Source organism: Schistocerca nitens, chromosome 8, assembly GCF_023898315.1.
Source record: "Schistocerca nitens isolate TAMUIC-IGC-003100 chromosome 8, iqSchNite1.1, whole genome shotgun sequence".
Taxonomy (NCBI): Eukaryota; Metazoa; Arthropoda; class Insecta; order Orthoptera; family Acrididae; genus Schistocerca; species Schistocerca nitens.
In genome coordinates, this window is record NC_064621.1 from 65,566,888 (window position 1) to 65,579,448 (window position 12,561).

The 12,561-nt window shown below is 41.0% G+C and overlaps 1 protein-coding gene across 3 annotated transcripts in view; it reads right to left on the bottom strand.

Moving 5' to 3' along the window:
- LOC126198474 (UHRF1-binding protein 1-like) overlaps positions 1-12,561 on the bottom strand; it is a 458,855-nt gene that overhangs the window by 371,085 nt on the left and 75,209 nt on the right. For all 3 annotated transcript variants that reach the window (XM_049934830.1, XM_049934829.1, XM_049934832.1), the window contains exon 4: positions 8,062-8,454. In XM_049934830.1, the coding sequence (XP_049790787.1) occupies positions 8,062-8,454 (393 nt within the window). The remainder of the gene's footprint in view (positions 1-8,061; positions 8,455-12,561) is intronic.

Here is a 12,561-nt window from a genome sequence, read left to right on the forward strand (position 1 = left end):
GTGTTAAGGCAGAAGAGGTTAAGTTGATTAAGATCAGCCAAGAAGGCACCTCTCTGGCAGGTTTTGGGAGAACTCCAAAGGGGATCATGTGCGTTAAGAGTCACCGAGTAGTAGAAATGGGGGAGGTAGCTGCCAAATAAGCTGAAGGAAGTCTGCCCTGGTGACATCGGACGACGAAGAGACATAAATGGTACAGAAGGAAAAGGTCAGGTGAGGAAGGAAAAGGCGAACAGCAATAGCTTGAAGATGGGTAGTCAGGGAGAGGGGTTGACTATGAACATCGTCCCATATGAGCAGCATGACGCCCCCATGAGATGGGATGCTGACCTCAGGGGGAAGGTCAAAATGAACTGGGAAGAAATATGAAAGCTCAAAGCAGTCATGATGACCCAATTTTGTTTCCTGATGGCAGAGTGGGGATGCTGCGATGCTAAAAGCAGCTGTAAATCCTATTTGTGGTACCACAGGCCATGAACATTCCACTGGAGGAGAGTCATGATGAGGAAGAAATGAAGGGGGCTAGTGACAGCCTGCGAAGACTCACTGCTACAAGGTACGGAAGCAGGAGGATCCTGCTCCATGAGGTCCACAGAAGCACTGGCTTGCTTGTGCTGTTGGTCTGTGGAGTCGAAGGCAGAAAAATTGTTGGTTGTGCACAGCGGCGACACAGGGGCTGGCCTGGCTAAGGTATCACTTGGCAACACTGTCAAAGAGAATCTTCAAGTCAGCGAAGGAGAAGACTGTTTACCTTTGTTGGACTTCTTTGCCCCTTTCCGGTTAGCAGAGGAGGACTCAGGTGTTGTTTGGCTGGAGAGAGGTAGGAAGTCTTCATGGGAGTACTCCTCCTGTCCTTTCCGGCCTACCAATTGTGTAACTGGGGGCTTCACCCCTTGAGGCGAGAGTTTCATGGCTTGTTGCACAGCTGGACAGGGGGGATGGTGATGCTACCTTGACACTGGGCAATTTAACAACCTCAGAGCTGAATTTGAGGTTGCATGTCTGTGTGGCCATGTCCTTCATGGAGTGAGGGGTAACAAGAACAGAAATGTAAATGACAGACAGGAGGACACAGGGTTTGTGAATAGCCAACAACTTGCGAGCAACTGGGTAAGGCACTTTTTCCTTTACCCGGATCTCCTGGACAGCTCGCTCATCAAGATACATGGGACAGTCTCGTCATTGCAGTTGATACAGCAGGGAAAAGGAGGCGGAAAATCACCCTCATGTGCATCCCTACTACAGGTTACACATTTGGCTGGGTGTCGACAAGACGTTCTAGTGTGGTTGAAATGATGACACTGGTAGCAGCGCATCGGGTTCGGTATGTACAGTCGGACTTTTATAAATTCATAGCCTGCTTTGATCTTGGACAGGAGCACCACTCTATCAAAGGTAAGAAAAAGAGCCATTATGAAGTGGCTGTTGTGCTGTATTGTGTTCCCTAGTAATGTAATACATATCTTGATGAGTGATGAAGTGATTCCCAGCCTATCATGGCAACTCCAAAAACTCACTCCCACTCCTCAAGGAAGGACAAGGGGTAGCATATTATGGAGTGGAGCAAGGGCAATAACAATGTTGATGAATACTGTGTGCTGACCTCAAAAATAGACTGCAAAAGCAGGTCTTTTGCATAAAAGAATTTTTAACAATTTTAAAGAAGTAGCTGTTCTATTCAGTGTTCTTTCATAACTCATTACTTTACCTAAAATAAAAGTGCAGTGTGTTCTTTTCAAACTTCTCAAATGAATTGCAAGTGCTCAGTTTGTTCACAAAAAGAAGGAGGAGGCTTCCCAAGTTCTGAATTGGTGGAAGTCAGTAGACTTTGGTCTGCTGATGTTTTGCGACCAGCCAGTGCCAAACTCAGAGATCTAATACAGAACCTTGCGTATGTAGCTATTGTGAAGCAACTGTTGTGCTGTATTGTGTTCCATTGCAAAATAATACATCTCTTGATGAGTGATGATGCAGTTCCTGGCCTGTCACAGACAACACCAGAAACTCCTTGAACCCGTCCAAGAAGGCAAGGGATAGTATATTATGGAGAGAAGCAAGGGAAATAATAATGTCACTGCATATTCAGAGAAGGAGAGAAAAATTAAAGAGCTGTTCCTTTCTCTTTCTCAACCAAGAAGACAAACAGCGACATGTACAGGGGCAAGCTTCAGCTCTGTGAAAAGAATTCACAGATTTTGTAAAGGTATTCCTGGGTAATAACCAGGAACTCCCAGCAAAAAGAGCTAAACTGCAGCTCAAATTTTTCTGTTTGATAGTGCTTTGAAACTAACTGCCCCTTCGTCTAAATTGATTTAAAGTGGTTGTTTTGCTTGTGTGTGTAAAAGAATTTCTTGTCATCCGGTAGGTGGTTGAAGAGGAAATAACATAGTTGATTATTCAGAAACTCCCATGTGGCATAGTGGTTAAGGTACTTGACTGGTGTGCTAAAGGTAGTGGCACGAGACCTGCCACATTTGGAGGAAAAAAAAAAACATTGCAATATATGGTAAATGACTGCCAACATTAATTTTATTCAGTTAATGGTGCATCATGTGACACCTAGGACCATAGCTTTCACTTCTATATAAGTGATTTCAAAAGTCGATCCTTCCCCTGGTGCCTCTTCTTGTTATTTGGAAAACTACACATACTACATAAAATGGAATTCTACGTTCTGACTTTTTTTTAATTCTTAGGTCAGGATCTACTTAGGTCAGGATCTACTGGGAGAGTCCAGCTGGATAACTTCAACAGAGGTGTCATGAAACAAACAATTGAAGACTACTTCTTGGCTCAGAAGATTGCTCCCATTCTGCGGAAACTTTGATCAACACTCAAGGAAACGATTGGCTGGACTTGGGGTATTTTCTGTTGAATATTTTGTTGTCCATAGGAGTCATGTGGAAAAAGAACAAAATAACGGGTCTTTATTGCTAGAGCATAGAGAAATTATTGCCTGGGAGTTGCAATTCATCGCAGGAATGAAATACATTGTGGAAATACACAGAAATACTCTATCTGGGTGAAACTTTTATGGACAGTAATATGACAATCAGTAAATTTTTGCAGAAGGATGATGATGTCGTCGTTATGGGGTAAGAAATCTCCTCTTTGGGAATGACTGCAAAAAAAAGTTGTGTGTTCAACAAAATGGCAAAAGAGATAGGCCATACAGTTGTCCACTTGGTGTGGGAAAAAGTGAAATGGTTGTTAGAAGCACAACTTTTCAGGGACTATGCCCAAGCACAGACTGTTTGCAAGTGAATCCCTTATTTCAATAACTGCTGATGACTGGGAAGGGTGTTGCAGGAAGGTCCAACAATTGGAAGAAGATTACTGAAGGCACGATGGTGTCATCAGATATGCAATAAACAAAATTATTATTAATACCACTGAATAGTACAGTAGCAACAATAATGCATCATGTACAGATGACGAACATGACAGTGACTTTGAGTGATTTATTACAATTCAGCATTACATATGTAAATAAATGTTCACAATTTTACTCTTTCTCTTTTTATTGCCACAACAGAAGTGTTGTATGTCTCAAATTTTACTTTCATGGACACACAATATGTAGCAGTTGAGTGCCGTTAAGGCGTTGGCTGATAAATGGCATTATCAGTGCCCCCTGGAACACAGACTGAACATGAATGCAAGTGTATTGCCGAAACTGCTTGACAATAGTGTGGGCTGTGCACCCCACACTGACTCTCCCTCCACTGCAGCCAATGTGTAGTTGGGACATTTAGTCAGAGGGCGGGGTGAGAAGGAAGAGGGGGGGGGGGGGGCAGGGGGCAGTGAAAAGGATTGCCATCAAAATACTGTGCACATGCTGGTGGAAAAGAGGGTTGTGTAGTGCTGGAATGTGAACGGGAAAGGTGAAAGGTAGGTAAATGACGATGACTAATGAAGGTTGAGGACAGGAGGGTTATGAAATGCACAGAGAGTTCCCACCTGCACAATGCAGAAAAGTTGGTGTTGGTAGGAAGGATCCACATGGCACAGGCTGTGAAGCAGTCACTGAAATGTCGGGCAGTGTGCTCAGCAACTTGGAGGTGCAACTGTTTCCTGGCCACAGTTTGTTGGTGACCACTGATGCGGACAGAGGTTGTTGGTTCTCATGCCCATGTAAAATGAGCGCAGTCACTACAGCTTAGCTTGTACATCACATGACTGGTTTCACAGGTAGCCCTGCCTTTGATGGGATAGGTGATGCTTGTGACTGGACTAGAGTAAGTGATGATGGGAGGATGTATGGGACAGGTCTTGCATCTATGTCTATTACAGGAATATGAGCCATGAGGCAAGAGGTTGGGAGCTGGATTGTGTGCAAATGCTCAATAATACTGTGTAGGTTCAGTGGATGGTGGAATATCACAGAGTGGGATGGGTGGGAAGGATAGTGGGCAGAACATTAATCACTTCAGGGCATGACGAGAGGTAGTCGCAACCCAGGTGGAGAATGTGATTCAGGCCTGGGTGGTGCTGAGTCATGAGGGCAATGCTCCTCTGTGGCCAAAGAGTGGGAATTTGGGAGGTGGTGGGTGACTGGAGAGATAAGACAAGGGACATCTGTTTTTGTACAGGGTTGGGAGGCTAATTATGGTCTAAGGCCCTTAGTATATTTCAAGAGGGGCTGCTCATCACTGCATGTGTGACAACTATGGGTGGCTACTAGGATGTATGGAAGGGACTTCTTGGGACAGAATGGATGGCAGCTGTCGAAGTGGAGGTATTGCTGCTGGTTCATAGGTTTGATATGGATGGAGGTAATGACATAGCCATCTTTGAGTTGGAGGTCGACATCGAGGAAGGTGGCTTGCTCAGTTGAGTAGGACCAGGTGAGGCAAATGGGGGAAAGGTGCTGAACTTCTAAAGGAATGTGGATAGGGTGACCTCACTCTCAAACCAGATCACAAAGATATCATCAATGAATCTGAACCAGGTGAGGGGTTTGGGATTCTGGGTGGCTAGAAAGGAATTCTCTAGAGTGGCCCATAAATATGTTGGCATAGGCCATATAGTGTCCTGCTCATCACTGTTGATACCACCTCTCTTTACATCTACATCGCTCATGCTTAGGGCCTAGCCGCTATCGAACACACTTTCCCAACGCCTAATGGATTCCAAGCCTACAACCTCATACCTAATCGCCATGACCAGCCTATATCTTCACCCACAATTACATCTCTTTTGAAGGTATTACCTATGAACAGATCCAGAATACGCCATTGGCACCTGCACGGCACCCCTAGTCATCGAATCTGTAGATACGAGCAGACCCTCTCGAAAAATACCAAGTGTCTCAGTAAGGCCTCCCAACCTTGTACAAAAACAGATTTCCCACGCCTTACCTCTCCAGCCACCCACCACCCCACCCTCGGTCTAACCTAACCTCCTGACTGCACCTAGCCACCCTATCCCTTCTCTCCCCACCTCTTCCTTTATGCTCCCACAAGCAGCACTTTACGGTGCCCATGCCCCCCGCCCCATTCCTCCATCTCTCCGCAACCCAGACAGCTCCTTAGCTCCACCACATAGATTGACTCTCCCATCACGTGCTGGTGCTCGCAGTCTGGCCTCGGCAGCCAAATGTGTGTGTGTGTGTGTGTGTGTGTGTGTGTGTGTGTGTGTGTGTGTGTTTTGTCTAATTCAAATGGAGGCCCTTTTGGCTTTAAGCTTACTTGTTTGACAATCTTTTTGTTGTGCACTGTGCCTATCTGCGACTCAGCACCTCCGTTATATGGTGGGTAGCAATCTATCATTTTCGTAATATTTTCATTATTCCATCCTGCATTTTCCATTGTTTCATATTCACTGAATGTTCATAAGAAAGTAGACAACATTTAACAACTTTTGGTGGTGCATTTCCATGAAACATGATTGAAAATAAAACTGAAGGGACAGAGTAAGGTTAAACAGTAGTTCACAAAAATATGTCTAACTGGTAATTCACAACAACAGAAGAGCTCACCATCCTGAAAACATTCTAAAGTACAGCTTCAGAACGAAGGCAAACAACATAATAAATTTGAAAACTTTTCAAACATCTATTTCATTATCAGTTGAAGTAGAAGACTACTACAGGGGAACTTGTCAGATGTTTCTTGTAATATACAACACAGCTACTGTCATGAGTGCACATATTTCTGGTATCTCTCACTGGGATTAGGAACCTATGAATCAAAGGGAAACTCATTACATAAAGGCACCTTATGGCCACCAAATTTGAAAGTATCAGAAGGATATACAATGTGACCGGATGTAGATTTCATCAACTTCATCTTTGTTTTCATTAATTACTCCTCCATTTCATACATGACCCTCTGCTTGTACACCAAAGTCACATCATACTACCAGTGAAAGGGGGGCTGTGTTGTAAAGTAACTATGAGGAGGTTCAGTGCCTCTTAGTTATCACATGCACTAGTTCATAATCCCCCCCCTCCCCACCACTCCTTTCAGAATTACATTTACCTAAGCAGCAACTATATCGTGATAGTATATGGGACAATGATCGATGGTACAGCTGGTACCAGTGAAATATTCTGAGATTACCTGAGCTTTGTCCCACCGGCTGTGCTCTCAAAGGAAGAGATACAACTTCCACCTCTCCTTAATAATCCACTGCACACAACTCATAGTCTGGTGGAACAATTTATGAAGTCTACAAACTGTTGTCACAAACCCTTCTTTCTGTATTTAATACAACATGTCAATATTTTCATCTCCCTATGCAAAACAATGTGAGGTTTTATGCAATTTTTCCACCCTTCACAATTAACAGTGATGCATATTTGCCCCTGGTTGTAAAGCTGCTTTTATCACTCCACCAGAAACAGTTGTGTTAGTAGATAGCCAGAAGAATGGATAGTTAAGCAGCTTGGCAGATCATACTTGTAACATTTACCAACTATGAATGTTGTTTGGACATCTAGACAAATGCAAAGCTAACTTTCCTGTGATAGGTGTTAATCCTGGCAGCTTTCTTCCTGAAACAATTCTGTCTGACAGCTGGAATTAGATGTGAAACTGTTCACTAAAGTGCAAGCAACAGAACATTTCTCACTGTAATATCTGCAGAGATATAATGAGATATCAGTTGACAGCATTTATTGGAGAGCGTTTGGCAGTCATGATTGTAATGACAAATGAGTCTTGCAACAGTTCAATCACTGGGACACAAACTATAAGCTCCATAGCATAGTATGGACAACTTCTGTTAAGATAGAAAAAGGGCAGACAAAATTTGCAGTGATACATTAAGCAGAGTAAGAATGCTACTGGTAGATTACTGCCACGTACATGTCAACAATATCTTATTAAAGGGTTTCACTTTTCCCATTTAACATTTTGAATGACGCAGTCTTCAAGGAAAGAAAGTGGCCATATGTTGTGGCCATGTGTGTTGAGGTGTTCTTGCTGTTATGAATGTGTGTGTACTTTCTTTTCTGAAAAAGGAGTTGGCTGATAGCTAATATGTAACAGTCTTTTCATCGCACCTGTCTGGAGGTCAATATGTCATCTTTATGGTGAGTAGAAATCAGTCCTTTTCATAATATTGTTGTACTTCAACCTGGAATTTCCACTGTTAGACTTTGAATAAACATCATTTACAGGATTATTTGATTGTTTCTTTCAGTTTCCTGAAAATCTGTACTATTTCTTTCCTATCAGAATAGACATAGGATGGCACATACAGCACCAAGACTGTGTAGCCTACAACATCTGTCACGCTCCAATAAAACAAAAAACACATGTTGTTTCAAGAATAATCACTGTATGGATTTTACCAGTCATGTTTAGTTCTATGCCAATGGGATATTTGTTTTGCTCCAATACCAAGTAATATCATCTTTCCTTAAAAACAGCAAGGAAAGACTGACTGCTCTGAGACTCTCAGGGACCTGTAAGCACATCCTTTCATAAGGCACTCTACAAAAGCTGAATACAGTTATTTAAAATTGGTGTGAGGAGCAATGAAGAAAAGCTTTATTTTCCTACAAAATTTGTGAACTGTATTAATCTCTGTATATATCAGTTTCACATGTTCACTTACCTCAATTTTCCGTGCCGCTTTGCGTATGCGTGTCAGTTCAGTGGCTTTTTGGATCAAACCCACAAGGGAACCCACAAAACATAGGGCAGCTTTCAGCTGTGAATCAGTCAAAACCCATAATAAATCATCCAATATAAGTGCAAGGCACGAACCCAATACAAGACTATCTGATAATCGTTTCTTTATTATTATACGGCATGATGCATGGTTTGTCAGCAGCCTTAGTGGAGTCATAGTGCTATCCATTGTGGAATTTGCCTCAATTCTCACTGTCTGCCACTCAAGTTCCTTGAAAATGAGGATCTGCCCCCGGTCAGGTTCCTTTAACCTTGTCATCCGTAAATCACACTTCTGCCAGTTTGGTGACTTTGACTCGACAACAATGCGTAGTATCTGTTGACAGAAAGACCAGTAATGTCCTTCAGTGACTTTTGTTTATTGCCCAAATATGAACAATGCATCCAACCCTCACAAAAAGAAACATGTGACACAATTTAAATTACTACACAAATAACTTAAGGAAAATAAAGAAAAACTGCAAAAAAGTAAGCCCATTCTATAAGATTAAAAGTACACAAAATATAGGATTCACTTCAATTACACATGGTCAGAACCTACCACAATCACACAAACACACAAACACAATCAATATGTACAATTAAAATTATTTTCATTATTTAGCACATATATCTTCATGAAGTACAATTCCCAAAAGCAGATTGCAAAAGCACTGCTTTCACATAAAAGAATTTTTAACAAATTTAAAGAAATAGCTCTTCTATTCAATGTTATCTAATATCAAAGTGCACATTATCATGCAATGTGTTCTTTTCAAACTTCTCAAATTCCAATCATTTGTAAGTAGATAATTATGAGAAATATATGCTTGTTGTAGAGACATAAATTATAGCCTCAATAGCACAATAAAAGTTTGTGCTATTGTCTATAACACATTACCGCAGTCATATGAAACAATATGGATATTCTATAAAAATGAATCTATGTCACTATTTGGTAAATGGAAACAAAACTGACTATTTAATTACGCAATTTTTCATATGTTTTTGGAGGTGAGTTATCTGATGTCTGTAAAAACAACAACAACAACAACAAGACAGTGCATCATTCAGAGTTCATGCTACCAGGTACGACTGCTAATTAAGGTCTCTACTTGGAGGTTCTGGGAATATTTCCTAACAGTGTCTGTCAGACAGCCCTATCTGTGGCAATCGGGGATTTTCCCCCTTTAAAACATTCCTGTGGGTACTGTCAACTCTGTGCACCAGTTCATTGGTCATAAAAAGGATTTATTTTTATTTATCCATCTGTAGACAATAAATACTGCATGGATGTTGTCCAAAAGTACATGTAAATTTATGGGAAACAATTTATGTAAAAGGAACATACAAAATTTTACATCAAGTAGTACAAAGAATAATACATACAAAATTGTACAAAAAATGTAAAAAGAATAACACTTGGTCATACAAGACACAGTAATACAACTTTTTATACATGTATACTAACATGTATTGTAACTGCATAGTCTGTTAGAAGGATTTACTTTTGTCTTTCCTAAACAGGAAGCTCTTATATTCACTACATCATTTTAATAAAAATTTTACCACACTCAATAGCTGTCCATCAGATATACAAATTCAACAGAAACTTTAGAGGATGAAAGACAGTGTTTTCAGTTTTGCCTTAATATAAATATCATCATAATTATGTATTGGCGTTAATAGTCATTTACCAAGTAAAAACACTGTTCAAGTAGAAATTCTTCAAATTCTACTTTAAATCTGTTTTCATCTTCTAACTTCCTGATGTTGGCTGGCAGTATGTTGTATAGTTTTATACCAATATGGCTCACATGCCTTTGTGTGTGTGTGTGTGTGTGTGTGTGTGTGTGTGTGTGTGTGTGTGTGTGTGTGTGTTCTTTTTGTTCACTGAGTATGGAGTGCTGTGCTATTTCAGGTATTGTAGCTATGCAAGTTAGCATTTGTCTGAAAATCTGCAAGATGGGCCCTTATATATATATATATATATATATATATACACACACACACTCCCACGTGGAATGTTTCCCTCTATTAATTTATATATATTAGAGGGAAACATTCCACAACCGCCCCCGGTGTAAAACCTGTCCCGTGCACCCTCCCACCACCACCTACTCCAGTCCTGTAACCCGGAAGGTGTACACGATCAAAGGCAGAGCCACGTGTGAAAGCACCCATGTGATTTACCAAGTGACCTGCCTACACAGAGATGCATTCTATGTGGGAATGACCAGCAACAAACTGTCCATTCGCATGAATGGACACAGGCAGACAGTGTTTGTTGGCAATGAGGATCACCCTGTGGCTAAACATGCCTTGGTGCACGGCCAGCACATCTTGGCACAGTGTTACACCGTCCGGGTTATCTGGATACTTCCCACCAACACCAACCTATCCGAACTCCGGAGATGGGAACTTGCTCTTCAATATATCCTCTCTTCCCGTTACCCACCTACCCGTCCTTTTTTCCCCCTAAGGTAAGTCTTTCCGCTCCCGGGATTGGAATGACTCCTTACCCTCTCCCTTAAAACCCACATCCTTTCGTCTTTCCCTCTCCTTCCCTCTTTCCTGATGAGGCAACAGTTTGTTGCGAAAGCTTGAATTCTGTGTGTATGTTTGTGTTTGTTTGTGTGTCTGTCGACCTGCCAGCACTTTCATTTGGTAAGTCACATCATCTTTGTTTTTAGATATATTTTTCCTACGTGGAATGTTTCCCTCTAATATATATATATATATATACATATATATATATATATATACAAAGATGATGTGACTTACCAAACGAAAGCACTGGCACGTCCATAGACACACAAAGATGATGTGACTTACCAAACGAAAGTGCTGGCACGTCGATAGACACACAAACATACACACAAAATTCAAGCTTTCGCAACAAACTGTTGCCTCATCAGGAAAGAGGGAAGGAGAGGGAAAGACAAAAGGATGTGGGTTTTAAGGGAGAGGGTAAGGAGTCATTCCAATCCCGGGAGCGGAAAGACTTACCTTAGGGGGAAAAAAGGACGGGTATACACTCGCGCGCACACACACATATCCATCCACACATATACAGACACAAGCAGACATATTTAAAGACCAATATATATATTGAAACTCTTTGCCTTTACAAATGTCTGCTTGTGTCTGTGTATGTGCAGATGGATATGAGTGTGTGTGCGAATGTATACCTGTCCTTTTTTCCCCCTAAGGTAAGTCTTTGCACTCCCGGGATTGGAATGACTCCTTACCCTCTCCCTTAAAACCCACATCCGTTCGTCTTTCCCTCTCCTTCCCTCTTTCCTGATGAAACAACCTTAGGTTGCGAAAGCTCGAATTCTGTGTGTATGTTTGTGTGTCTATTGACCTGCCAGCACCTTCGTTTGGTAAGTCACATCATATATATATATATATATATATATATATATATAAAGGAAGGTATTGTTAGGACTTTAAGCTTATTGAATAAGGGTTTTCACATGTTTCATTACATGGTCATTAAAATTAAGACTTTCATCTACATGAATCCCTAGCAATTTTGTTGACGCCACTCTGTCTACGGCCTTATCACCGAAAAACAGATCGAGATTTACATTTTGACATTTTTCCCTAACTGCATATAATTTGTTTTATTTGCATTTAATGTCAACCGCTTTGCATTGATCCAAGTGTGGACATTCTTTATTACTTGAGAAGTAGTTGTTTGCAGCATTTGCTTTGGTGCATCTATTATCACACTAGTGTCATCTGCAAATAGAATGGCCTTTGCTGCTCCATCTGAGGTGTGAATGTCATTTATGCAGGCAAAGAACAATAAGGGACCTAGAATACTGCTTTGCGGCACTCCTATTTCCAAATTTTATTTTTTTATTTTTTAAAATCTGACATCAGTCCTACAATCCGTGTTCAGTTTTGTAGATACGATCCAAACCACTTTTCCCCTGTCCCATGAATACCTAATGCTTCGAGTTTTTCTAAAAAAATGCAATGATTGACAGTGTCTAATGCTTTAGAGAGATCTAAATTTATTCTTGCTATGCAATTGTCTTTTTCTAGTGTAGCACATTAGTGCTGTTTCTGTATCTTTACCTGTCTGAAAGCCATGCTGATTTCAATCGCTGAGCCGAGAGGACGTGCAGCAGAGCAGCTGCAGCAGCACTTGTGTAATAAACTGTAAATTAATTTAGTCTTTGTTTTTTGTTCACTTGCTTCTGCAAAGAAGTGAACTGTACACGTGTATTTTACTGTGTATACTAGTGGTTAGAAAATTAATCATAGTTTTTGTTGTTGCATAAGTCTTGTGAATATCCTTGTGTAGGGCGGCTTCCTAGTGTAGACTTTCAATATAGAGAAATTCATTTCTGTTTAATAGCTTACAGTCTCAGAGTACAGGGAGAAATCTGCACACTGACTTTTAGTGTTACTTTATTCTCCTTTGGTATAT